This window comes from Lissotriton helveticus, chromosome 7 (assembly GCF_964261635.1).
Source record: "Lissotriton helveticus chromosome 7, aLisHel1.1, whole genome shotgun sequence".
In the NCBI taxonomy this organism is placed as follows: domain Eukaryota; kingdom Metazoa; phylum Chordata; class Amphibia; order Caudata; family Salamandridae; genus Lissotriton; species Lissotriton helveticus.
In genome coordinates, this window is record NC_136068.1 from 1,707,566,215 (window position 1) to 1,707,594,015 (window position 27,801).

The window sequence follows — 27,801 nt, forward strand, 5'->3', positions numbered from 1 at the left end:
ATCTGCCCTGCTGGTAGTGGTAAAAGATCTGAGACAATCTCTAGACCAGGGGAAATCTGCAGTGCTCCTCCTGTTGGATTTGAGCGCTGCATTCGATACAGTGGACCATCAAATACTTGGCAGAAGGCTTGCAGGTATTGGGAAACAGGTCAGGGCACTCAAATGGCTGTCATCATTCCTGAATAAAAGAACCTTCCAAGTACAAGAAAATTTCACTCTCTCGAAAACCATGTGCTAAAGTGCAGCGTACCACAGGGATCAGCACTGAGCCCAACCCTTTTTAACGTATACATGGGGCCCCTGGCCAAGATTGTGCAAGAATTTGATATATCCATGACCTCATACGCCAATGATACTCAATTGGTGATCTCACTGGATTCGAAAAACGGTAGAGATGGGGAGATAATGTCCTCCTGCCTGATAAAAGTCAAAGAGTAGATGATGCAAAGCTGCCTAAAGCTGAATGGGGAGATAACTGAGATATTATTTCTTGGAAATAAATTGATACCCAGGCACATTCTAGACTGGCCAGCTTGCTTAGGTACAGCACAGATACCTACAGACATAATAACAAAGCCTAGGTTTTTGGCTAAAATCTGACCTATGTATGGAGACACAGGCCAGGAAGGTAGCCGCAACCTGTTTTGGACTATTGAGAAGCCTACGAAAAATCCTACAAAGGGTGCCAACACACCTCAGGAAGACGGTGGTCCATTCACTGGTCCCCTCCCGACTAGATTATGAAAACTCATTGTCCATGGGGGCACCTAAATACGTGACATGCAGACTACAGATCGTGCAGAATGCAGCTGCCAGGGTGCTCTGTAATGTTCCCACTCGGGATTCAGAAAAACAGCATTTATTGGAACTCCACTGGTTACCGATAGAGGCAAGAATAAAATTCAAGGTCCTGATCGTTACGCACAGAACACGCCATAATAAAGGTCCAGAGAAAATCAGGAAGTTAATATCCGGCTACACTCCAAACGGCTACGGTCCAGTACAGAAGACCGCTTAACACAAACAAAGGACAGGAGGGAAAGATGGAGTGGAAGAGCTTTTTTACATCTGTCTCCTAAGCTCTGGAACTCTATACCGGTGGATTGTAGAAGGATAGACAGTGAACTACAATTCAGAAAGCAAATCAAGACTTGGCTGTTCAAGCAATATCTCTAAGTTACCGGCACTTAATCAGTTACAAATTCTATAGCGCTGGGAAGTCTCAGGGCAGCCATGCGCTCTATAAATTCCCAATAATAATAATAATAATAATAATGCCTCAAAAATGCTAGTAGAATGAAATGGTGCAGTACTGTGCAGACAGTCATAGATCATCACATTTCTCAACAAACAGTTGATGTCTATAAGTATCGTCAAAAATATTTCGATATACAAAAATTGCAGCAAAAGAATAGTGGTGCTAAATATTGAGTTTACGTACTTGCAATGTAAACTACACAGATAGTGGCTGCAAAATAATGTGATACTAACAATAAACATTATGAAGTTAACTATATATAGTTCAAAGATTTAAAAATATTTCAACTTTAAAAAAATACCTTATTTTGTATGATGTATTCATGATTGTGTGTGCGGTACAGAAAATAGAGGTGTTAAAAAAGAAATTCTTAATAAAGAAATACATATATAGTAAATGATATATAAACTTATTATTTCCAAAAATATAAGAAAAACTAATTATGACTAGAAAAATAAAAAACAAAAGGTATATGTAATATAGATTTATCATAAAACATGAAGAAAACATTTTATATTTTATAGATAATTCAAAGTACATTTTTAAATCCACATTATTACAATTAATATTAATAAAGAAGTCACCAAAAAATAAAAGTATATTAACAATATACTGTCAAATACAATCACAAAAATATATCATCAGAACAAATCAAAACAAAACAACTACATAGAAACATAACCCAATTCCAAAATAATATTATTAAAGCTACTAAAACACATAAAAAAATTAAATACCATGGATCAATAACCAGCAAAAAGTGAAAAATATTTAAATGATATAACCAAAATAATAAACCAAAACATAAAAAATAATTATCAAACAAACAATTAAACAAAATAAATACAACAGAAAAATAAACCAAAAACATAAATAAATCAAAATTCACGTTTTAAATTTGCTTTAATATAAAAGGTTAATTTTTAATAATCAAATTGACCTCTCCCCATCTTAGCCTAAAAACAGCAGGGAGAATGTTGCGCTTTAGAAGGATAACATTTACTATTCCCATTTCAAACTAAGCTGCAGAAGGGATAGTGCTTGAATTTGGAGTTGAAATTTACTTTTTACACTCCAACCTAAGTAGGGGAAGCGTTGGATCTTAGAGAAGTGAGATTTGCTATTCTCACTCCAGCCTAAGCAATAGTTGGTAAAGTGTTGCAATTATTATAAAACATATTTTAAAAAATCATCACAACATTATAAATAATATAAAAATCAAGCATTATCATAAAAATACATTTGTATTTACAAATAAAATAAAAGAAATCAAATACACAACCACAAACTCCACTAAAGTGCTTGAAAAAGTTACCTATCAAAACATAACAATTTACACATTATTTACCTTTAACCCCTTCCATGCTGCTGTTGGCCATTGGCCGACGGCTGCACTACCTCGCTGGTGCTGCCGTCGGCCAATGGCCGACGCGACCCCACCCGTTTTGTGGAAGTGCCGCACTTCCGCAAAACGGGCGGCGCAGCCGAGGGGTTAACAAACATTGTAACAAATAACAATACAAACAGTTTACACCATTCTATCCTCCAATCCATTCTAGCAAATGTGAAATTATCCTAGAGAAATTAAATAAATCACAACAAAAGAATTCCCTAAAATATAGTAATTTTTAAAGGAATAACGCATTCAAATATAAAAATAATTATTTTTATCTATTATGTAATGTACGTAATTGCCATGAATCAAGTAACCAAATTAGGCAAGTACAATTTATGAATTGTAAATAAACGCTTTAACTCCAGTTTAAATATATTACCAAAACAATAACACTTCTTGTAAAAACATAAACTGAAAACACAGAAAAAAGATTACACAATTGACAACTATATATATATTTTTAAAGATAATAAAGACAGAACAATGACATTCTTACCTACAATATTCTACACCACAATATTCTAGTCACCACAATTGTTTTATGCTATTTCTGTATGGCAATATTTTTTAGATGATATAAGCATTGTCAATACTGAAAAGTCAATAAATTAAGTTGTGGTCCCTTGAGATCACGATTCAAAATACGTATTGTTTTTTTGTATAATGTCTAAAGGTTACATATTGCAAATCAAAAATGTTTTTTAAAATATAACTTTAATTGAAAATGCTGCTTCAATATTGAAAACGTCGAAGCACGATAGAATTGGGGAGACGCTTCGCCTGTGTTGAGAGTGACTGCGGTGACCGGCAAGGGGGCAGGCATTGGGACTCAGCATCCCAGAAGCAAGCGGACCCACCAGGAAGTGCGGCAGCCCCTCCCCCTCCACACCTGGGATTATAATTACATCTCGCGTCTCCCGTGGGAGACGCTTCGCCTGTGTTGAGAGTGACTGCGGTGACCGGCAAGGGGGCATGCACTCGGCATCCCAGAAGGTAGCAGACCCGCCAGGAAGAGCGGCAACCCCTCCTTCTCCACACCTGGGATTATAATTACATCTCGCGTCTCCCGCTCCACGGGAGATGCTTCGCCTGTGTTGAGAGTGACTGCGGTGACCGGCAAGGAGGCAGGCATCGGGACTCGGCGTCCCAGAAGGTAACGGAACCGCCAGGAAGAGCGGCAGCCCCTCCCCCCTCCACTCCTGGGGTATTTTGCCACATCCAGCCCCCCGCGACACGGGAAGCGCGCGGGCGGGCGCCGGGCTAAGCCCGGGCAAAGGCGGGCCGCCCGTGGCCGTCAGAGGCCGAAGGAGGCTGGGCTGGGCCACCCCATTTGGCTCTCCTGGAAGCGATTATATGGGACCCACTTTTCCTATTGATTCGGTGATTATTACTAATACTAATTTTTATTCAGTCAAGCTTGGACCTAGAGTGTCTTGTCTTCGGTAGTTTGCCTATAGAAACTTGCTGTAGGGCTTTATTATCTATTATCTGTCATTGATTCCTTTATATCTTTTATAACTAATCTATTTTAAAATTTTGAGTGTTTGGAAAACACAATCCAGTAAGTATCTACGTTGAGCAGTATGGGTAAATCTAACCCCCCAATCTCTCGCTCCCTTACAAGGAAAAATGCAGCGACGATCCAACCACTGCCGAGCTTAACAGCCATTGATAAAATGCTCCTAAAAACAATAGGTGTGGTTGCGTCGGCTATAGAGAACACTGAAAGACGCCTTTCACTCACCCCTGCCTTGCCCCCCCCCCCACTGCCTACTGGGGATCTCTCTCTAGCCACTGTTAACTCTCCTGACTCAAAGTCAATTTTAATGTCCTCTTTTGTTGAGTTACTATGTGCACAGATTTTCCCAGACAATAGCGCCTCTATTGATCTTGCACCATCCCCAGTCCCCCAGGCAGGTAAGAAAGCACCAAAATCCTGTTGTAGAACTAAGAAGTCGAAACCAGTTAAAAAAGTAACTAAGAGATCTGTACCAGTACCTGTTACTCCTCAGCCAGAGCCAGGCCCCTTTTTCCCCATTGTAGCACCCCCGGTTTGGGCTACCCATCTATTAATTGATCTTCAGGCCAAAATGGAACAGCTCTTTAACTCTCACTTTAAAACTTTGTTATGTAAACTTGATAAACTAGTTTCAGTGATAAATAACAAGGGTCTAGGTGGAGTACAGCCATCGATTCCAACTGGGAATAACATCATGAAAACGGCTCTAGGGCCAACTAGGCAGCCCAAGTGAAGGTGCCTGCTCAGATATCCCGGCACAGGATTTGGTCCTGGCAAATGTGCAGAAATGTACTGCTGCCAAGACTGTCTATGGCACAGCCACCTTAACCAAGGTGCTTCCAGATACAGCTGGCCTGATCCACCGTGATCCACCTCCTAGTGTAAAATCCCCTGGGAAACAGCGGCCAGAACCCGGTAGGGATCCACACAAACCCACTTCGAAATCTTTTGAAATTGTAATCAAAAAATCCCCTCCTTGCCCCCAGCTACCACACGAAGCATCTCCGTACGTGGTGGTTTTAACAGGAGTTCCTCCACTGGCAGTTGAGCGAGGCGAAACATTCCCTGAGTTAAAGAACAAAATCACCTTTTGGCTGCATAGACACAGACCCTTAATGGGTGCAGGCCAGGGGGAAATTTTGTTCGCTGGCTAGGGACTCGACCTAAAGATATCAGTGGGGACTATGTAATTATTAACTTTAGGGATCCTGTAGTGATTAACCACATCCTAGAATATGGAGGCCCTTTCAACACGGGTACAATTAATACTCTCCCTCTGGGGTATTTTTATTCACGAGTTCCATCACCGGGTGGGTCTGCTCTAATCCACCTTCAGCAGGGTGGGCAGGAACTAGAATACAACATACACGTAGCCAATAGCTATAGTGTCTTCAACAATGTGGATTGACTATCCCTTTATCTGGGGCCCGACAAATTGGTCCGTAGCACAGCCAGGAGCGCTATGGAGGAGGGTGTGAGTGTTGAGGTAGGGCTTTCCGAGTTTGCTACTACGAATAAGGTGGTTGCTATGACAACATTCCCACCAACCCTAAACACCATCTATATAGAAGCTGGTGGGGTGTTGGACACTCATACTTGTATTGGATCCCCCTCTAATGTCTTTCTGCCCACTACAATCAGCGCTGCTAGAGCTGAGACTCGTAGATCCTCAATTGCGTCATGGAATGTAGCGTGGATGGTGTCTAAGTTAGACAACCGAGATTGGGGTGAGTTGATGGATAGCTTCCATTTGTGTTTGTTCCAAGAGACCTGGCTGTTGTCTGCCCCTGCTAGGGTGGGCTTCGCAACATTTTATTCTCTGGCTGTGCAGGGCCCCAGGGGAAGACCATCGGGGGGTTGTGCACCTGGGTTGCCTCACATTTGGGGTGGTCAGCTAAGATAGTAGATTCACATTCTCCGGACATTCTTTGTACTGCACTGGAATTTCTGGATGGCTCAATGGTGGTAGTGATTAATGTATATTTACGCCCCACACCACACCAGTTGGGTTTATCTACGTTAGAGGCCCTCGAGGAACTCCTTCTTTTATTTCCCCCACCGACCCCAAAAATTATTGGGGGTTATTTTAATTGTCACTTTGATCCGCTTGCCGCTCGAGGTTGCAGAGCTGGATGGATGAACATCACATCTTAACCTCCCTCCAAGCGGGCTTTCGAGCGAAGGTCTCCACCATCGACTAACTGTTTAGATTGCAGTTGTTCTACTGGAAGGCTGTATCTTTGGGGGTAGGTAGCTTGTATTTGATCTTTGTGGATCTTCGATCCGCATTTGACCTGGTCCAGAGGGACAAGCTTTGGGCAATACTACTAGAGATGGGTGTCCCGGCTTATTTCTGTCACCTTTTTAAACGTATGCACCAAGGTAGCTACGCAAGGGTAAGGTATGGGAGGAATGGGGAGCTTTTGGAACCATTCCCAGGGGAAAAGGGAGTGAGGCAGGGGTGCGTGCTGGCTCCCACGCTCTTCTCCCTCTTCCTTAATGGGCTGATTGATCATCTAATGGGAGCGAGGGACCTAGATTCACCCAGTTTAGCAGGTCGCAAGATACCAGCCCTGATGTTCGTTGATGATACCCTTCTGTTATCAAAATCTTACATGGGTATCCAGCGAACACTGGAGGCGTTCTGCTCCTTTTGTAGATCGAGGAACCTGGAGATTAACCTCTCCAAAACTAAGTTTATGGCCTACAACACCAAATCGTCCAACTGTCCCCACCCCACTTGGATGGCTCGGTGTTGGGACGAGTATCCACCTTCGACTACTTGGGGGTAACATTAAATGATAGAATGGATTGGGGGTCCCACATGGCTAAGGAAAACCTGAAGTTGGCCCAATCCTCTGGCGGTATCCTAAAGGTGTACAATGAGTGCTCTCTAAAATCTTTGGGACCGCCCGTGGAAATCTACAAAGCCTAGGCAAGGGGTGGAGCGCTCTATGATGCAGACCTCAGGGGTCATGTCTCCACCACTTCTCTATCCTCTGCCGAGAATAGTTTTATCAGGCGCCTTTTGAGACTCCCCCAGAACGCCCCCCTGACCTCATTACGACTAGATCTAGGCCTGGCTCCTATACAGGAGATTATTTCAAATCGTCCCCTGCTGTACTGGAGGCGACTCTGGTCCACCTCGGAGCTTTCCAGCTACAGGGAGACGTGTGGTCCTCCCCGGAGGAAACATGTGCCTTGACTACTAAGAGGTCGATGAGCTTTGTACTGAAGCGATATCGGACGGAACTCACATTAGCGAATTCCTCTTTGGGTAGGCTGACTCATACCTTTTTGGATATCAAGGTTATACCACATTTTGAGAAATTTCTGGATGATATCCAGCCCCTACTGGCCAAGAACCTTTATGTCCAGTTTAGACATGGATCACTGCCACTAAGGGCCGTGACAATCAAGTGGACAAATGCTCCTCATACATTGAGTTCCTGCCCAGGGTGTGAGGGTAGTGAAGAGACAGATCTGCACGTTCTGCTCTTCTTCCCCTCGTACGCTAAGGCAAGAGCCAAATAGATCATCCAACTCTGCAAGTCCAGGGGCCTTAGGGACTATAGGGAGGTATTTAGAATCTTAAAATATGGCACCTCCCCTTAGATTCTGTTTGCGACTGCTAGATTTTTAATGTCTATGTGGTGCACCAGAGGCGCGAAAATTAAAAATGCCAAGTTGCCTCCCCCATTTTAGCATAAATACTGCAAAATAGAAAGTATTCTATGAATAATTTGTTCAGGGACTATCCATCAATTGCTCTATCTTGAACTGCACAGGTCTCTGTTATGTTTGTATCTCTGTATTTTTTTAACCATTTTTATGTCCATAGGCGGTTTTATGAGTGTACCTTATTTTTGCCTAATGACTTGTTTTTTTCTGTATTGTCTATTTATGTGCTTTTATGGTTTTTAACCGATAATAAAGCTTTTTTGACTGACTGACTGACTGATATAATTTGTCTTTATAGGTTAATTTTACGCTTGAAAAATTGACTTGTTTCACACTATTACATGCTCTTTGACAGATGAGAGAGAAGAAATGCCACTCCCAAGTCACTGTATCAATGGTTTACATTCTTCTCTGGGATTAAATCTATGGTGTGCTGTTGCTCTGGTTTGCAGCAAATCCAAAGCACTGATGAATGCACTTTGGGAGATGAAAGTTTTAAGCTATACCTGAAGCTGCAGGTTGTTGCTGCTAGGAAAACCAGGATATGAAAGAGATTAAAGAGTTGTTTTATGCTTTAGAGCTGTGAGGGGAGAAGGGGGACTTCTGCTAGATCATTGCTTCAGATTAATCAATCAAAACTACAGTATAATCGGTACACAGACATAATATTGACTCCAAAATATCGTTTGGACATAATATCGACTCCAAAATATCGTTTGGAGAAAATATCGACAGGACAGAATATCGACAGCCAAAATATCGTTTTTAAGGTAAGTGAAGTAATATCGTTTTTAAGGTAAGTGAAGTAATATCGTTTTTATTTTTAGGGTTCAGGGTCAGTTTTGGGTTTTTGGGTAAAGGGGTATTTTTAGGGTTCAGGGTCAGTTTTGGGTTTTTGGGTAAAGGGGTATTTTTAGGGTTCAGGGTCAGTTTTGGGTTTTTGGGTAAAGGGGTATTTTTAGGGTTCAGGGTCAGTTTTCAGTTTTTGGGCAAAGGGGTATTTTTAGGGTTCAGGGTCAGTTTTCAGTTTTTGGGTAAAGGGGTATTTTTAGGGTTTAGGGTCAGTTTTCAGTTTTTGGGTAAAGGGGTATTTTTAGGGTTCAGGGTCAGTTTTCAGTTTTTGGGTAAAGGGGTATTTTTAGGGTTCAGGGTCAGTTTTCAGTTTTTGGGTAAAGGGGTATTTTTAGGGTTCAGGGTCAGTTTTCAGTTTTTGGGTATTATTTTATTATATTTTATTACAATATATATATGTTTAATAAATATGAAATAAAAAAATATTTATTTAACTGTCATTAATTATTTAATTATTATAAGTTAATTTAAGTAATTTTAAGTATATTTTAGTAATTAATTATTAATATTAATTTAATTTAACACTGTTTTTAGTAAATACGATATTTTTTACAACTATATTTTTGTAATCGATATTTTTAACTCAATATTTTTGTACTTACCTGTTTGTAGATAGAAACTCGATATTTTGACTGTCGATATTTTCTCAACGATATTTTTGATGGTCGATATTCTGTCCGGCGATATTCTTTCAGTGATCCAGTATAATCATATCATATTTTTACTGTCCTGCTTCTAATAATATATTGCAAAAGTCTAATAGCAATAAACAAGTGGTGTTCTTTTATCATCAAGTCCACCAGCAAGGTGCAAAGATAGAAAAAAAAGAGTTATATGCCATTATTTTAGTCAAGGCCAGGAAGGTAATGGGTGGATGCCATTGGTGTGAAGTGTGTAATACTTCCACAGAGGTATACACACCAGCTGTGAATACACCCTGACCGGAGGGCTGTTTCACAGACTCACTCAAATGTTTTAACTACTGAGAATGCTTGATCATAGCAGGGAGAAGGCATGAGTATTCTTTGGAAAAATACTGTTTTGGGCAAACCAGCTTTGCTGGCGAATACGCTTCATTCGGGGCGTTACACAATCTCGCTTCTGCAAGAAATTGCTGACTTCAGCTTCATGGTACAAGTAAAATTTATGCCAGGGGTTTCCTCTTTGAAATCAAAGATGCTAACATGTGGGAATTCTGCCTTCTTTGTTTTTTAGGAGTTAGGACAACCCCTGGCCTTCAGGAAAATATCATAGACAAGGACGTTTATCAGTTAATTTGTTTGGCATCCCAGGGGTCAACATTATGCTGCATATTTGCCAGCACTGAGTGTGTTGGTAAGAGCCATGTGCATTTCCCATAGCAGAAGAATACTACCCCCTGAATAGTACCCCGGATGCGCTCGGGCACGCTCACACACACACACACATACACTCACAAATCTGAAAACAATAATCAGAGAGACACAAAAAAAATATATAGGCACCCACATTTTCACCCAATAACGTAATATATATATATATATATGAAGAATAACTCACTCTTATTTTAGGGTAGTCTGTTTTTTTCATGGTTATGTCTATTCCATATATACTGGTATGAATTTCAGCCACATATGATACGGATTGGACTCCTCCTCGCAGGTCATTCTTTGCCACAACTCTGAATGGGACTAAGGTAGTGTCATTTCCATAGTATTCAGAGAGGATGTAGGAGCAAGTACCCTGGAAGTCATAGGTTTTGCCGTCATAGGTGCCCATGTGTGGATCACCCCATCCATAACAGGTGCCAGTGTACTGCGGGAAACACTGGGCCTTCCCGTCAACCAACTTGCAGTCCTCCTTTGCTCGGCACTTCTTAGATTTACATGGATCTGCAATAAAAAAGCAACGTTTTTGCAGGATTAGTCTTAGATTGAATAAATACTGTAAGGTCTCTGCCCTGAATGAGTGATCTGCCTACCTGTTTAACAACCTTGACTGCGTGAAACTTGTCAGTGGACGGCCTGCGGTCATCCATGAAGCCCAACATGCTTCCAGATTAACCAAATACATCATACACATGAATATAGTACTTTTGAATATACAACTTCAATCACTGTGACCTCAAACGTTTGGTCATAAAATGACTTTGTGTCCGTATTCAACCAATAAAATAGTTTATTGAAAAAATGTATTTCTGAGCACTGACATTCAATCATCCTACTCTTTATCATTCCAGAATACAAAGAGTAATTTTGGATTGTATTTCGAAATTTCTTGGCATATTGGGTAATCCGTAATCAGGGACATGTGTATATTATCCTGCGGCATCCTGCCCAGGAGAGCATGCGGGTGGTGGCTCGTAAGTAATTACTCCTGTCACTCTGAGGTGAAAACCTGAGCATGCATACACCCCACAATGTGATGTTTCAACTTTTAGGTAGGTTCCCAGGCCTGCCCTCCTTGGACTTAGCTGGAGACCAGTGCTGCCTCAGTGCGTCTCGGAACCAACACATATGTTCAGCTGTGCAATGCATCTTCAACGCGGACCCTCGCAAAGCCCCACAAACCAGGATGCAAGTTACTTTGTTCAGCAGGCCTAACTGGGTCCCTGTAGCCGACCCATGCACCATTGCAGTTGCCCTGAACTTGTGCCTTTGTCCCAGTCCGGTGCCACCAGATATCTACAGTTGTCACTTTGAGTTTTTGGGCCTATTTTGACTAAACTTTTTTAAATTGCATATCTTCAGTTCCATTGATTGTATTTGTGGTGTTTTGGTCTTCTTGTATTTATTAAAAATAACTCTATTGATGTAACATGTTGTAAGATACTTTTGTGGTGTGTTTTCACTGTATTACTGTTTGAAGTGTTGCACAAATACATTACACATTGCCTCTAAGTTAAGCCTGACTGCTTGGTACACAGAGGGCTTAAAGATAGAAAAAGCAAACTGTTGATGACTAGAAAGATCTTGGTGGGCCAATAAGGCTCCCCAAAACAAACTGACATATAGACAGTTTCTGGCCAGGTACCATCTGAATCTAAAAGCTGCGAAAACAAAGCTTTATTTTTAAACAAATTGAACAGTCAAGCAACTCGACTCTGTTCAGTATAGTCAAAGACTTTACTTCACCTAAGGCCTGTAGTCAGTCCCTTAATGAGTACCAGGATTTATGTAATTCCATTGCTACGTTCTTTCAGGATAAGATATCCAGCATCTACGATAATTTCCCTCAGATATCTCCCTCAGTCGTGGAAACTTTGGTAGAACTGGAGGAGAAACAGAGGATACATAATTGCTCTTTGGAGAGCTTTAATTTAGTCACCAGTGAGGAGGCCCAAAAAGGCTTAGCCATGGCAAAATCAGGGTCTCCCTATGACTCATGCCCCCCACAAATCATGGCTCTCCTATCCAAGAACTGCTCACCAGCAAACTGCGATATTTTCAACTGCTCCATTTCCGCAGGTATAATTCCATCCTCTTGGAAAGAGGCTGTGGTTCGTCCTATTCTTAAAAAACCCCACAGCAGACCCTGCAATTCTCAGTAACTATCGGCCTATCTCCTTTTTACCCCTCTTGGGGAAACTGCTGGAAAATATCATAAATCAACAACTCAGTTCCTATTTGGAACAGAATGAAATCCTGGATCCTTCACAGCCAGGGTTTTGCCCCGGCTTTAGTACAGAAACAGCTGTTCTAGCATTAACTGACTCATTAAGACAGACTATGGATTCGGGCAGCTCCCCGATACTGATTCTTTTCGATCTCTCCGCAGTTTTTGATACTATCTCTCACATTAAGCTAGTGGAGAGACTATCTGACTGCAGTGTCAAAGGAACAGCCTTAAACTGGCTACAACACTTTCTGTTAGAGAGAACACAAATGGTCACGTTAGGTCCCTATTCCTCAGCAAAAATGCCCTTGGAGAAGGGGGTCCCACGGGCTCCTGCCTGAGTCTCACCCTTTTTAATATATATATGGCCCTCTGGCCCAGATTTTGGAACAGCTGGGTTTTGAAATCATCTCATATGCTGACGACACTCAGCTGATGTTCACGATCGGGAAATGTCCTGAGCTAGAAAAAATAAGTTTCGCTAATGGCATGAAGCTGATCTCAGACTGGATGACTGTGAATTATCTTCAATGGAACCCAGGGAAGACAGAGATTATGTTAATGGGGAAAGCTCCAGATATCTGGTCAGAAGATTGGTGGCCTGACCAACTGGGTACTGCTCCCCCCTAAACTCTCCATAAAGAACCTGGGAATAAAAATTGGCCGCTCCCTGTCTATGAAAGACCATATTGCAACAACGACCAGCACATGCTTTTACGGTCTCCGACTTCTTAGGAAAATACTTCCGTTCATACCCACCTCCCATCGTAGGACTTTAGTTCATGCAATGGTAACTAGTCGTTTAGATTACGGCAACGCCCTGCTGGCAGAAGTGGGGGAGGCTCTCCTAGCCAAATTGCAAATTGTTCAGAATACGGCTGCAAGAATGATTTTAAATTGACCGGCTGGTTCTTCATCAATCCCGCTGCTTAGAGAATTGGATTGGCTCAATGTAAAAAAGAGATGCTCTTTCAAAATCTGTTACCTAACCCATAACGCTCTTAATGATAAAGGTACCTACAACATAAACTGGTTAAATATTGCCCCAGTAGGAGGCTGAGATCCACCTCACAGGATCTGCTACAAGTTCCTCGAATTCGTCTTACCCAGACAGGTGGGAGAGCTTTTTCCTATTTGGCTCCCAGGTATTGGAATTAGCTCCAACAGGTCCTGCGAGCCATTCCGAACTACGGCACTTTTAGGAAACATCTGAAGACCTTCCTTTTTTAACTCTTGTTTCCTGAGCTCTTAATAAATGTCTAATCTAATCTAAAATGTCTAATCTAAACCCTGTTTTACAGCCAACTTAAACAACATTTAAGTCACCGCAACTATGCCTCTAGCCTGGACTGATCATGCCATCATCCACCTCTAAATCAACATCCCTCACAAAACAAAATGTCTCATCACAAGCCAGGCCAGACGAGGCTGGAGCAGCATCTCAGAAGCCAATTTAGCCCTCTTTTTGTGCTTCAACCAGCCCAACCCCATTGGCAACCTAAACAGTGACATCAAACAACTAAAAGAGTGGATCACAGCATGTGCCAACTCCCTGGCACGCCACAAACACAATACTCAAAGGAGAACCCAGAAACAAGCAAGATGGTACATTGAGGATCTCTGCTCAACCAAAGAACATTGCAAACAACTGGAAAGAAGATGGAAAATGATCAACAATAAAAATGACAAGGACACTTATAGAGAAGCACTAATACGCTATCATCAGCAGATCAGAGAAACCAAGAAGTAGGCCCAAGCAGAGTGCATAGACAACAGTTCCAATACTTGTAAAGAAATCATCACGATTTTCAAAGATTTAACCTCACCAGCTTCCATTATAAACAGCATCACTCCCTTGCAAGAACTATGCGATAAGCTTTTGGAATTTTTCACCAACATAATCGACAACAATTTTGATACTCAACCAAACCTAAACAACTTTGCCTCCAGCCTTTCCATGAAAAATAATGAAAACATCCTGAGTACTTGAGAAACAATTACCATGGAAGAAACAGCCAACATCTTGAGGACCATCTACTCTTGCCCATCACACCTACAACATGGGCACTTCCTCATTCACCGAAGTACTCACCCAAATCCTCAACATGTCCATCACCATCAGTATATTCCCAGATGCCTGGATACACGCGATGATCAATGCATTACTGAAACCTTCAGCAGATCCCATCCAGCTATCAAACTACCGCCCGATCTTCCTTCTTACCGACCTAACCAAGGTCATGGAGAAAGCCATCAACAAGCGACTCGCCACTACCTTGATATACACAATCAGGTTTATTGGCGCAGTCACATCAACGAGACTGCCCTCATCGCAGCAACAAATGACATCAGGTTGATTCTCGATTCACCTTCATATTGCTCAACCTGTGAGAGGCCTTTGACTACACAAAATAGGGATTCAAGTACCCATCATCACTGGATCTGTTCCTTCCTCACAGAAAGAACACAACAAGTCAGCATGTCAGACTACACCTCAATAGCCAGAAATCTCATCAGAGGAGTCCCCCAAAGATCATCTCGCAGTCCAACCTTATTCAACATCTATATGACCGCACTGGCAGACTTCATCAAGATCACAAAACATCAACATACTTTCATATGTAGATGACACCCAACTAATACTTTCTTTGTCAGGCAAGATCCCAAGGACAAAAGATAATTTTACCACTTGCATGACCAAGGTAACCACCAGAATTAGATCCATGTGCCTTCAGCTCAATTCAGACAAGACAGAAGCTGTGACCTTTTACCTTTGTTGATACATTTCATGATTCCTTCTTCGTTGGTACATTTCTCGTCATCAGTACAGCCATGGTCCTCACAGACTAGGCCACCAAGCAGACTGCAGGTACAGGATTTGGAGCAGTCATCTGCCAGGATCACCAAGTCCAGCTGTAAATGAAACATGGGTAGGTAGTGTCAGTTTGACATGTAAAAGTGTATTGAGAGGAGTCTGAAAAAGTGAGCTAGACACTACACTGGAAATATTGATTACGTTTAGATTAATGTGGGCTCAATTCACAAAAGTATACTTAGACCTGAAGTCTAAGTTTAGACCTAAAGTCTAACTTTAGACCTAAACTTAGACTTCATCTCTAAAGTTAGACTTTTGACTTTAGATCTAAACTTAGTCTTTAGGGGCCTGATTTAGCTCTTGGCGTATGGGTTAGTCCGTCACAATGTTGACTGATATCCCGTCTGCCGAAATATAAATCCCATTATATCCTATCGGACTTATATTTTCGGCAGACAGATATCCGTCACCGTTGTGACAGAGTTACCTGTCTGCCAAGATCTAAATCAGGTACCGGTCTAAAGTTAGACTTCAGATCAAAAGTTAGACTTTATGTCTAATTTTAGACTTTAGGTCTAAACCTAAACTTCAGGTCTAAGTTCACCTGCCTGAATCAGACCCTGTGTTCTCATATGAAACCTGCTCTCCAATGAAACGTTTTCAGTATCACAATAATGATAATCAAAGCAGTGCTAGCTGTGAAAGTGAGCGCTCCTTTATGAATGCACACACTATATTCAATTTATTTAGTAGTGTTCCACATTTAAAAAACACGAGCATACAGTACATTAAAAGCTGAAGAATGATTTCCCAGTGCAGGTCATATAAATACAACATGAATCATATCCTGTCAAAGACCAGGACATAGGTTGCACCTCTTACTGGAATCACCCTCAGGAATGCATGTTGTAAGGTTAGTGTAATCTACTGCCCTAAGATAGAAATACAGACTGGGATCATATATCTATATTGTCACACCTTATCGATATAATCAGATTTCACCATGTCTTTAGTGGGACACATCAAACCACCCTATCAAAAGGAGAATGATCCTTGTTTATCTTCATGAACAGAAGGGTGACGTTTTCCTTCTACAGGAAATGAAGATCGACTCCAAACAATTTAACTCACTTAGAAATAGGTTTTACAGTGATGTTGCTGGATCGGTGCAATAGGTAAGAAAAACGGTGTCCTGAATTTAGTAGCCAAAAAAATCGAACATAGACATGGTGACAAGCACATCTGATACTAAAGGGGAGGTGGATCACAACGAAACTGCCAAAAGAAAATACGGAATTTTACATTACTAATAATTATGCCCCCAATAGGGAAGACTCTGACTTCTGGGAAGATCTAAGCAAGCAAATTAATACAATCCCAGATACTGCTATGCACATATTAGCGGGTGACTTTAACCTGCCCATGGACTCGGTTTTAGATAGGGATTCACGCTGTCCTTTTCGTACCAACAACTCTCACAAAGCCCTTATAAATCTTTGCACACGCTTCAACTTGATAGACACTTGGAGGTTACAAAATCCCACAGGGAGGGAGTATACCTTCAATCCATCCCCACATAACTCCTATTCATGCATTGATTACCTACTTATTTCAGATAACACCATAGCCAGGATCGAACAAACTTCGATCGAACCAAGGGTGATCTCAGACCTCATGTATTAGCTTGTCTATAACTGACCCAAAGCCTTTTAAAAACAACCTCTTTGGAGACTCAATAATGAAGTTTTAGAAAAAGAGTCAAATAGACAAATCATTGAAAGAGTGATACAGAATTGCCTTATGGTTAATAAAAAGGGAGACATCTAGGACCTCACAAGATGGGAGGGATTAACAAGCACCATCAGAGGAGAGATCATTAAAATGCGAACTGCCATGAATAGGGACTCCAATAACAATCTTGGAAAGATAGAAAAAGAAATTGCTATACTAGAAGGAAAACATGTAATATCCATAGATACCTCAGTCTTGAACGAAATTGTAAAAAAGAAATACAAGTATAATAAAATAGTAAGTGACAGAGTAGGGATATGGATAAACAAACAAAAAACGCATCAGGCTTTGTGAATCCAACAAGGCAGGGAAGAGCTTAGCATTCTCAAATGTCAAACTGCAGAGGAACACGATTGAAAACCTAATAGACCAAAAAGGTTTAGCTCAATCTGACCCTGATAAAATTGCAGACATTTTTGAGAATTTCTATAGTACTCTGTATAATAAGAACCAGGATCTGAACAGCACACACATTCAGGAATATCTAAACAAATGCACACTACCTGCCCTCTCAGAACAACTAAAATCTCAAATTACCAGCCCAATCACCGCTTCAGAAATCGAATACACAATAAAGGCCCTCAAAGTTAAGAAGGCTCGGGCCCTGATGGGTTTAGAGCTAAATTTTACAAGTGCTTATCCTCGGCACTGATTCTCCCACTTCTAAACTTGTTCAACAAATTTAGTGACTCTGGTCAGTTTAATGGAACACCAGTACAAGCAATCATAGCAGTAATTTCCAAAGGAGGAAAGGACCCAACACTCCCTAAGAACAATAGGCCGATATCTCTGCAATATTTACGCAGTGGTACTTGCTAAGCACCTCCAAAAATTCTTACCCAAACTCATCCACACTTCACAAGCTGTGAGTATTATCACAGGCTATCTAGTGATAATACTCATATTCTAGCACATGTCATTGGGAAAGCCAAACTTACAGACTCACCAACAGTTGGTATCACTTTGGATGCCGAAAAGGCTTTTGACAAAGTTGATTGGGCCTACTTGAAAGCAACACTTGATAAATTTAATTTGGGTGACAATTTTACACGTATGGTAATGGCACTATACTTTAACCCCTCGGCCAGGGTCAGAGTGGGAGGGTGCCTCTCATCTTCCTTTAAATTAGAACAGGGAACAAGGCAAGGCTGTCCTCTTTCCCCCTTCTATTCCGTCTTGCAATTGAACCATTCCTCTATCAACTTAGGAACAATAAACAGATCACAGGGCTATGTTTCAATAACTGCACGGTCAAAATAACTGCTTATGCCGATGACGTGTTAGTTGTTTCCAAAAATGCGGAAGCTGCTATCCCTGCACTTATGTCTTCAAAAGAAAAATTTGCTGCAGTATCTGGTTATAAGTTGAATAAGGACAAGGCTGAAGTAAAAACCCTGAACAACCTTGGAGGGAAACTCTGGTCTCTTATGGCAACCTAACTGCTTCAAATACCTAGGCTTAGACTTCACGAGAGATCTGATCACCACCCTTCAGACCAATGAAAATGCTCTCTTCAAGAAAATCATTGTTAGATGGTTGGTCACCTAAATTTATATCTTGGTGGGGAAGAGCTGAGACATTAAAAATGATTATTACTTCTCTTGGTAACTATCTAGCCAGCATACTACCAATGGCACTCTCAAATGTCTTCCTGAGTAGCATCTATAAGCTTTTTAACATGTTCCTTTGGCAAGGTAAGAGACCCGGAATATCCATGAAAAAACTTCAACTGCCCAGATATAAAGGTGGTCTGGGCCTTCCAAACTTTAGTAACTATCAAACCGCATATCTATGTAAACAGGGATCTAACTGGCTACTCCAGCAGGCAGACTACACCCCAGTCTGGTTGGACATAAAAAGATCAATCATCAACAATATGCATTTGCCTACTCGCCTCACTATGGATATATCCTCATACCCTATTCGAAATATATTTTGCTTAACACTAAAAGAGCCCTACTACGACTGGAACACTTCTCCTCACTAAAAATTAACAAATCCAACTTGACCTCTCTCTGGTGCAACCCGAACCTAAAGGTTGATGGAGGGATGCTCCATTGGGAAGAATGGTCTAAAAACGGAATAAATCTAGTCAAAGACATTTTTACAGGGACCCTCCCCCTACCTTTCTCTGTGCTTCAGTCTCGAGACGGGCTAAACCCGATAGATTTTGATAAATTCCTAAAACTAAAATCAGTTCTCACGAAGCGCTTTATTACACCTTCCAAACCTTCGATACTCTTGCATATGCTACAGCTACAAAAGTCAGGACACACCGTCTACAAAATATACAAACTCCTATCACCTAAGCCTCACAAATCCCACAGGAAGTGTGAAGTATAATGGGGATCCGAAACCTAACTTTAGCAATATCCCATTCGACTGGGAGAGGATCACCCTCTTCTCGAATAAAATCTCTCTATTATCGCAAACCAAGCTTTTGTTAATAAATAGGACATATTGGACCCCCAAGAGGATCTTTAAACTTAATCTCAGTGAAAGCCCTATGCTCACATGCTCTTCCATTGCCCTATCCTACAAACATATTGGGATAAGATCTACAAATGTATAAGCAATACTTTCAACATAGTCCCTCCAAGGGAATTTTCCTATATCGTACTAGGCGCTCTGGACCCATAGATCACAGATGTGAATGAGCGATACTTGTTAGATCTTATGCTCACTTTAGCCTGTAAAATTGTACTGAATAAATGGAAAAACTCCAATGAAGTCTTGTTTAGGATGTGACAACTATGGTTATCCTTCCTTAGAGGAGCTGACAACGTCGCACTTCACACCTCTCCCTGGCGTAAATCACACAGGAAGCTATGGAAGTCACTGGACACCTTTTCCTTCTCATACGACCCTCCATGAAAATCGAGCTAAAATCCTTCATAATGTAATGCTTATAGAATGTTATATCAGCTGTGTAATACCTGTACTGTATTGTATTTTCTACTATTATAATTGTGAAAACTGTACTTGCTTGATACTCCTGTACTGTATTGTATTTTCTACTATTACTCGTGTGAAACTGTGCTTGATTGACCACTTATGTGTCACTACAGCTCTACTGCGACTCCCGTGGTAAGGCACTTGAGTAACTTGTTATTTTCTATTTACTTTGTATCTCTTTGATTTGTCTGTACTCTCTCATTTTTGCCCATGGCTCTCATCTTATTATTGTGTTTATCATTGTGTTTAGCAATATTTATTTGATTATTTCTTGAAAATTCAATAAATATTATTTGAAATAAAAAATAATGTGCATACATTTTGTGCCATTCATGTAAATGCATACAGCCCCCGCAAATCTTGTATCACAATACAGGAAATAACAGTGTTAAAACCTCTCCTATTTATTGTGGAGTGAGTACCAATAGGGTAAGATTTGTGCTTGTGCACTAACCCCCAGAGGCATCAAAGTTATGTTTTGCGAGTCCTTAATAGCGAATTTTAAGGATTAGCTATTAAAGACTCGCAAAACGGGATGCATGTAGGAATCATAATATTATTTGTGACCTCTGGTCACCTCACACGCCGCACGGCTCCTGTGCCTCTGTGACCCCTCCTGCTGCCTGTAGCCCGCCGCTGGTGTGCCCCTGCCCCTGGGACTGGTATTGGTGAGATTGTATTGTGCTGATGTTCCTGTCGCTGTATTTTGTTTCTTTGTATTTTGTGGCTTCCCCTTGCGCCCCTTGACCCCCCCACCCACGCTCTCCGCCGCTGCTCCCTCAGCCGTTTTTCCTTCTGTTATCCCTTCCCTCGCCCATTGGCACCCCGCTCCCACCTCCCAGCTGCTCCTCCCTTCCACTTGTCCTCTTATGGAGGAAGCCGCGCAGCAGTGGCTGTGACCTGACGTCTGGCCACCTCACACTCCGCACGGCTCCCCCTGTGCCTCCGTGACCCCTCCTGCTGCCTGGAGCCCGCCGCTGGTGTGCCCCTGCCCCTGGAATTGTTATTGTTGAGATTGTATTGTGCTGCTGTTCCTGCCGCTGTATTTTGCTTCTTTCTATTTTGTGGCTTTCCCTTGCGCCCCTTGAGCCCCCCCACCCCACGCTCCCCGCCGCTGCTCCCCCGCCCGTTTTTCCTTCTGTTATCCCTTCCCTCCCACCTCCCAGCTGCGCCTCCATCCCACTTAGCCTCTTATGGAGGAAGCCGCGCAGGAGCGCAGCCGACGCGCTGCTGGCGCGCCGAAGGTGCGCCAAAGGCAAGCACGTCTATGCCCGTCTACGCCTGGACCGCGCCCGTCGCCAGGACCCCTGGCCCTCGACGATGCCAGCCCACCCGACGGACTTACGACGCCGCCACCCTCCACGCACTCAACGCCGGCCGGAACCCCACCTGCTACCGAGCCATCCCGAAACGCACCCACGGACCCTTCACCTGCCAAGCCTGCAAATTCACCGCCTCCGAACATGCACCGCACCCGCCAAGCCAGGCACCATTAACAAACACCTCAAGTGCATCCTGCTCAACACCCGCTCCGTCCACAGGCATGCCGTCGAACTCTGGAACCTCCTCGACACAACATCACCAGACGTCGCCTTCCTCACAGAAAGATGGATGAACGCCTCCTCAGCCTCCGACATCGCCATAGCCATCCCGGATGGCTACAAGATCACCCGGAGGGACCGCGTCAACCAAACCGGAGGAGGCATCGCCATCGTCCACAGAAACACCATCCGAATCACGACCAACTGCGACGACACCCTCACCGCCACCGAGCACCTTCACTTCCAGATACACACTGACCCTAAGACCACCCTCAGAGGCACTCTCATCTACAGACCCCCGGGACCACGCACACAATTCAGCGAAGCCATTGCAGACTTCGTCAGCCCGCACGCCCTAACCTCCTCAGACTACATCCTCCTAGGGGACCTCAACTTCCACCTGGAGAACAACAATGGCAGCAACACCGCCGCCCTGCTGGACAACCTCTCCAACCTTGGACTCAAGCAACTGATGAACACCCCCACCCACTATGCCGGCCACATGCTTGACCCCATCTTCTCCTCCAGCAAGCACATCTCCTTCAGCCACTCCACCGGACTACACTGGACAGATCACAGCTGCGTCCACTTCAACTTCAGGAGAACCACGACTCACCACCACCCGCAACAGGTACCCCTAAGATGCTGGAGCAAGATCACCGCCGACCAGCTCACCACCTCCCTCAGCCAGAACCCTCCCACCAACACGACGGACCCCAACGAAGCAGCCCGCAACCTCACACAGTGGCTCACCAACTGCGCCGATGGCCTCGCACCACTGAAGAACCCTCCCAGCAGACCCGGCAGCAAGAAAGCCTCATGGTTCACCAACGACCTCAAAAACTCCAAGTAAACCTTCCGCACCCTCGAGAAAGCCTGGCGCCACGACCAGACAACAGAAAACATGACAGCCCTCAAGAACGCCACCTGCAAACACCACCAGCTGATTCGCACCACCAAAAGGACAACATTCAAAGAACGACTGGACAACAACACCCACAACAGCAGGGAACTCTTCAGCATCGTTAAAGAGCTCTCCAACCCCAGTGCCTGCAACAATGACATCACACCCTCGCAAGACTTCTGCGACTCACTCGCCTCATTCTTTCACCGCAAGATAGTCGACATACACAACAGCTTCGGCACACAGACCACGCACCCAACCACCGAACCAGCGCCCCCCACCACCACCCTCTGCACCTGGACCTCTGTCAGAACCGAAGACACCACTCGCACGATGAACACCATCCACTCTGGCTCCCCAACTGACCCCTGTCCACACCATATCTTCAACAAAGACGACTCCATCATCGCACCCCAACTCCGGGACATCATCATCAGCTCCTTCACATCTGCCACCTTCCCGGAGAGCTGGAAACATGCCGAGCTCAGCGCCCTCCTGAAGAAACCCACCGCGGACCCCACGGACCTCAAGAACCTCCGCCCCATCTCGCTCCTCTCTTTTCCTGCCAAAGTCATCGAGAAGATCGTCAACAAACAACTCTCCGCCTTCCTTGAGACAAACCGATCCCTCGACCCCTCGCAGTCCGGTTTCCAAGCAAACCACAGCACCCAGACCACCCTCATCGCAGCTACCGACGTCATCAGGTCCCTGCTCGTCAATGGGGAAACAGCTGCCCTCATCCTCCTGGACCTCTCAGCTACCTTCGACACCGTATGCCACCGCACCCTGATACAGCGCCTCAGCAACACCGGAATACAAGGAAAGGCCCTGGAGTGGATCATCTTGTTCCTCGCCGGAAGAACCCAGAGAGTCCGCCTCCCCCGTTCCGATCCGTGGCCACCAAAGTCATCTGCGGCGTACCGCAAGGATCCTCGCTCAGCCCCACCCTCTTCAACGTCTACATGAGCCCCCTCGCAGCCATCGCACGCCAACACAACCTAAACATCATCTCCTACGCGGACGACACCCAGCTGATCCTCTCCCTCACCAACGACCCCGCCACCTCCAGAGCCAGCCTCCAGGAAGGAATGAAAGACATCACGGAATGGATGAAGCTCAGCCGTCTGAAGCTGAACTCAGACAAGACGGAAGTCCTCATCATGGGACCATCCCCCTCTGCCTGGGACGACTCCTGGTGGCCCCCTGCCCTGGGCACCGCCCCCAAGCCAACAGACCACGCATGCAACCTGGGCTTCATCCTGGACTCCTCGCTCACGATGACCAAGCAAGTCAACGTCGTCTCGTCATCCTGTTTCAACACCCTGCGCATGCTCCAAAAGATCTTCCAGTGGATCCCCACCAAAACCAGGAAGACGGTCACCCAGGCCCTCATCACCAGCCGACTGGACTACGGGAACACCCTCTACGCTGGAACCACAGCCAAACTCCAGAAAAGACTCCAGCGCATACAGAACGCCTCCGCACGACTCATCCTGGACATCCCCTGCCACACCCACATCTCTGCCCATCTGAAAGACCTGCACTGGCTCCCCGTCAGCAAGAGGATCACGTTCAGACTCCTCACCCACGCACACAAGGCTCTCCATGACATGGGCCCCAAATACCTCAACAGCCGCCTCACATTCTACACACCCACCCGCCAGCTCCGGTCCGCCAGCCTTGCCCTCGCCACCATCCCACGAATTTGCAAAGCCACCGCCGGAGGAAGATCCTTCTCCTACCTGGCGGCCAAGACATGGAACTCCCTCCCCACCCATCTCTCCTTCAGGAAACAACTCAAGACCTGGCTGTTCGAGCAGTAGCGACTGCCCCTCCCCCAGCGCCTTGAGACCCTAGCGGGTGAGTAGCGCGCTATACAATTTTTTTAATTTGATTTGCGATTCCTACTGATTCCTAATTTGCGATTAGCTAATTGCTAATCGCAAATAAGGAATGGCTTTCCCATTCATTCCTATGGGCCTAAAGGCCCATAGGAATGAATGGTGAGTCATTACCTATTTGAGATGAGCAATTAGCTAATCGCAATTGTGCCGCAATTTCAAGGGTGCCAGGGTGTCCAAAGGACACCCTGTTGCACCCCTGAAATGGTAATGTCCACTGGTGTTGCGCACACACATGTCCAAAGGACATGTGTGTGTGTAACATACAACTTAGAAAAATGCACTAAAGTGCATATTTCTCAGTTTTTGCTATTTACCACGTAGTTTGACTTCGCGATAAATAGCGGCCCCAGATTGCCAATTCGCAATCTAGGAATGGTTCATGCATTGCATTTAAGGAATCGCAAATTGCGATTCCTTAAATGCAATCGCAATTTGAAACTCGCAATCATTTGCGAATTCTTAAACTGCGAGTGCATTAACCCTTGATGCATCTCAAATGCCATTTTTGCGGGCGCAAACGGCCAAATTTTGCGATTCGCACCGTTTGCGCTCGCAAACATGCTTGATGCATCTACCTGTATATTTCAGCCATTCTTTCCCGAACCTAAGATTTTATACGTTACATATCATAACTTTGTCGCATGGATAGATAAGTCTACCTTAATCTTCGCTTGTTATGTTATTAAAATGTCTAGAGTGGAACAAATACCTTAAGGTGTCTTGGCCCAGGATAATAAGGCCATAAATTACAGAAGTGAAAAAGAAAGAAATGGAAATTAGAGTATTGAAAAGCCAAGTTTTCACACTTTCCAGAAGGCCAATTAGTTGGGCACATTCTTAATATGCAGCAGAAGTATATTCCAGGCTTTCAGGTTGCCCCCCCTCCCCCCAGGAAGTTTCTGCCTCCCCAGACTATTTGTTTAAACGTAGGGACCACTGTATGTTTGGCATTGGCTGAGCGTAACATCCTTCCTGGAGAGTACCATCTGAATCTATGTTGTAGGAATTCTGGGTCAGAGCCCCGAAGAGCTTATATAGATGATGCAAAATGATTTGAAAGTAATTCTTTGTCTAATGGGAAACCAATGCAGTTTTCTACATGACTGTTTGCTATTCACAAAGGGATTTATGAGTAGTATCTCACACTAGCAAAGATACTACTTGTAAATCCCTTTCTGTATAGCAAACAATTGAAAACTTACTCAAAAGTATAAGTTTACCTTGTGAATCAGGCCCCATAAGAAGGTCTATGTTATCAGACTTTCCTACGAGTTTTAAAAACTATAGGAGGCTCAGAACAGTGGTGTTGTTGCCTTCCAATGCCGTCAATTGGCTTTGTAAGTTAATTGGGGTTAAGTCAAGTGATACTGTACAACACAAACACGATTGGTATAGCAATTTCTTTACTTTAGATTCACTGGACAAGCGAATAATGAAAACAAAAAGAGGACTATTACATACAGATATGGTTTTTGAGAGCTCATGTTTAGGACTCTACGGCCTCCATCCAGTTACCAGTAAGTAAAACAATGGTAATATGAAGTAACCCATTCAGAATTCCCCAGTGTGCCAGTTTAATCAATTGAGTGACTCTGTCAACAGTGTCCAAAGCAATTGACAAGGCAAAAATTTTTGGGCATATACTTTTCTAAGAATGCTCACAATACCATGATGCTGTTAATCATGCACCAGCAGGGGCGGAAGCCATCTTCCTGTAAGGGGACAAAAGTCATCTCTTTTGCCTATATGGATAAATAATGCAGGAGATGTTTAAAAACATCTTTTCTGAAGCATTCAAAAGAGCTATTAGGAATCATGTGATGCCTGGCAAAACGCAGATATCTTTACTTTTGCCTGGAGTTTTCAGATACTGACAACAACCGAAAGCGCCACGTGAAAGTACAGGGAAAGTTAGGATTTAACTGGAATTGGATCAGGATTGACAGATCCTGGGGCTGATTTCAGATGCGGCCCGGAGCCTTCCCAGGCCGCATCTCAGTTCAAATTACGACTGCTGCATTACAATGCTGTCGGTCGGAAATTAAACTGGCCGTTTTTTACAGCTGGCCTCCGATGGGCTCAACTAACCAGTCGGCCAGTTCAAGGTCGACCCGTAATCCGAAAGGGCAGTCATTCTGCCCTTGGGATTACAATACTTGGTCTCCGACAGGCTTTCTATGTCGGGCTTTCTGACATGGAAAGCCTGTCAGAGAGCGAGTATGTGGGCCCCTAGCAGGGCCCCCTTGCCTCTACAGCCTCCGGTTGGGGTTTGAGGGGGGCAATAGATGGCCCGCTGTTCATCCCTGCCCCGTGAGGCAGGCACCCTGAGGTACCTACCACATGGTGCAGGGATGAATACAGACTCCCATTCCTTTACCGGAGCTTGTGTTACAGCCGGTTTACGGCCGTAACATGAGCCCCCATAAGAGGAATGGGAGTATGCGACCAAACAGTGTTCGGTTGCATCATGATTAGGTGGTTGGGAATGCCGACCTGATGTTGGTCAATCCTGTTTCCTCATCGGTGTTGGGGACCCGACATCGTAATTAACCCCTCTGTAGTAATTCCCAGTGCATGACTGGCCGTAGCAGGCATGTGGTGTTTTCTTGGGAGGCTGGATGGGTGGGTGGTTTATTTTGCAGTGGTGGAGACTGCTTTTGGAACTGGTTGCTGATTTTCTAGTGGCAAAATTGCCAGGGTTGCTTTGGGTTCCCATTCCAGTCTGGTAATTCCTAATTTCTTACTGGGCACTAAGGGTCAAACTAGTATTGTGCCAAATGTTCCATATCACCAGAGTTACCTGTACCCTTGGTATGGAAAAATCCAAAGGGAGAGATAATCTGACCTAGTTACTGGGCTATTCATGATGATGGCCTTAGTGGCAAGCCATTTTCCAGATTAGTTTGACTCATAATTTCCTTATGGACTTTTATTGCATGCATAGTATAGATGTTCAAAGAGACTGTTTTACAATTCCTATCCCTGGGGTTGATGTCACATACACCGAGAATGACAACTTTTTGCCATAAATTTCAAGTTAACTTTTAGATTTCAGGAAGGGAATGATTGCTAACATAGGCAAGTGAAAGATAGGAAGGTAAGTGTTTTTGATGATTAGAATTTACACTTGGTGCATTCATATGTCATGACAACTAAAATCAATTATTACAGTCGTAACAATGACTTGATATACCACCTCTAGCCAAGATGCGAAGTTTATATCAACCTGTTGCGCCAGTTTATTCTTATTATGATCGACTAATTTGCCTGAAGGGAGTATCCTCAGCTGTGCTTCATGTTTGATTGAAACAAGTGACCACAGCAGCAGGGGATGGTGGCACAGTTTGAAATATATGATTTTAAGTTATGTTTCTAACAAAACTCCTAAATACATGTAGACACATAATCAGCCTTGAAGTGCATCCCTTTAATTGATCAAGATGTTTTCCCAGAAAACGTCTTCCATTATTCTTTCATTTAGGGAGGTGAGGTTGAGTTTCAAATACCAAGTGAGGAGGAAATGTCTATATACTTGAGCATTACAGAAAAGAGATCGAGCTAGATCTCAGCATTCATTTGGACCAAGCGGTC

The 27,801-nt window shown here is 43.7% G+C and overlaps 1 protein-coding gene across 1 annotated transcript in view; it reads right to left on the minus strand.

The window, feature by feature from the left end:
- The window catches only part of LOC144770674 (IgGFc-binding protein-like), a 334,107-nt gene that overhangs the window by 299,656 nt on the left and 6,650 nt on the right, over positions 1-27,801 (minus strand). Inside the window, exons 4-5 of the mRNA XM_078655389.1 lie at positions 15,072-15,213; positions 10,246-10,577 (exon numbers count right to left, since the gene is read on the minus strand). Of these exons, the coding sequence (XP_078511515.1) occupies positions 10,246-10,577; positions 15,072-15,213 (474 nt within the window). The remainder of the gene's footprint in view (positions 1-10,245; positions 10,578-15,071; positions 15,214-27,801) is intronic.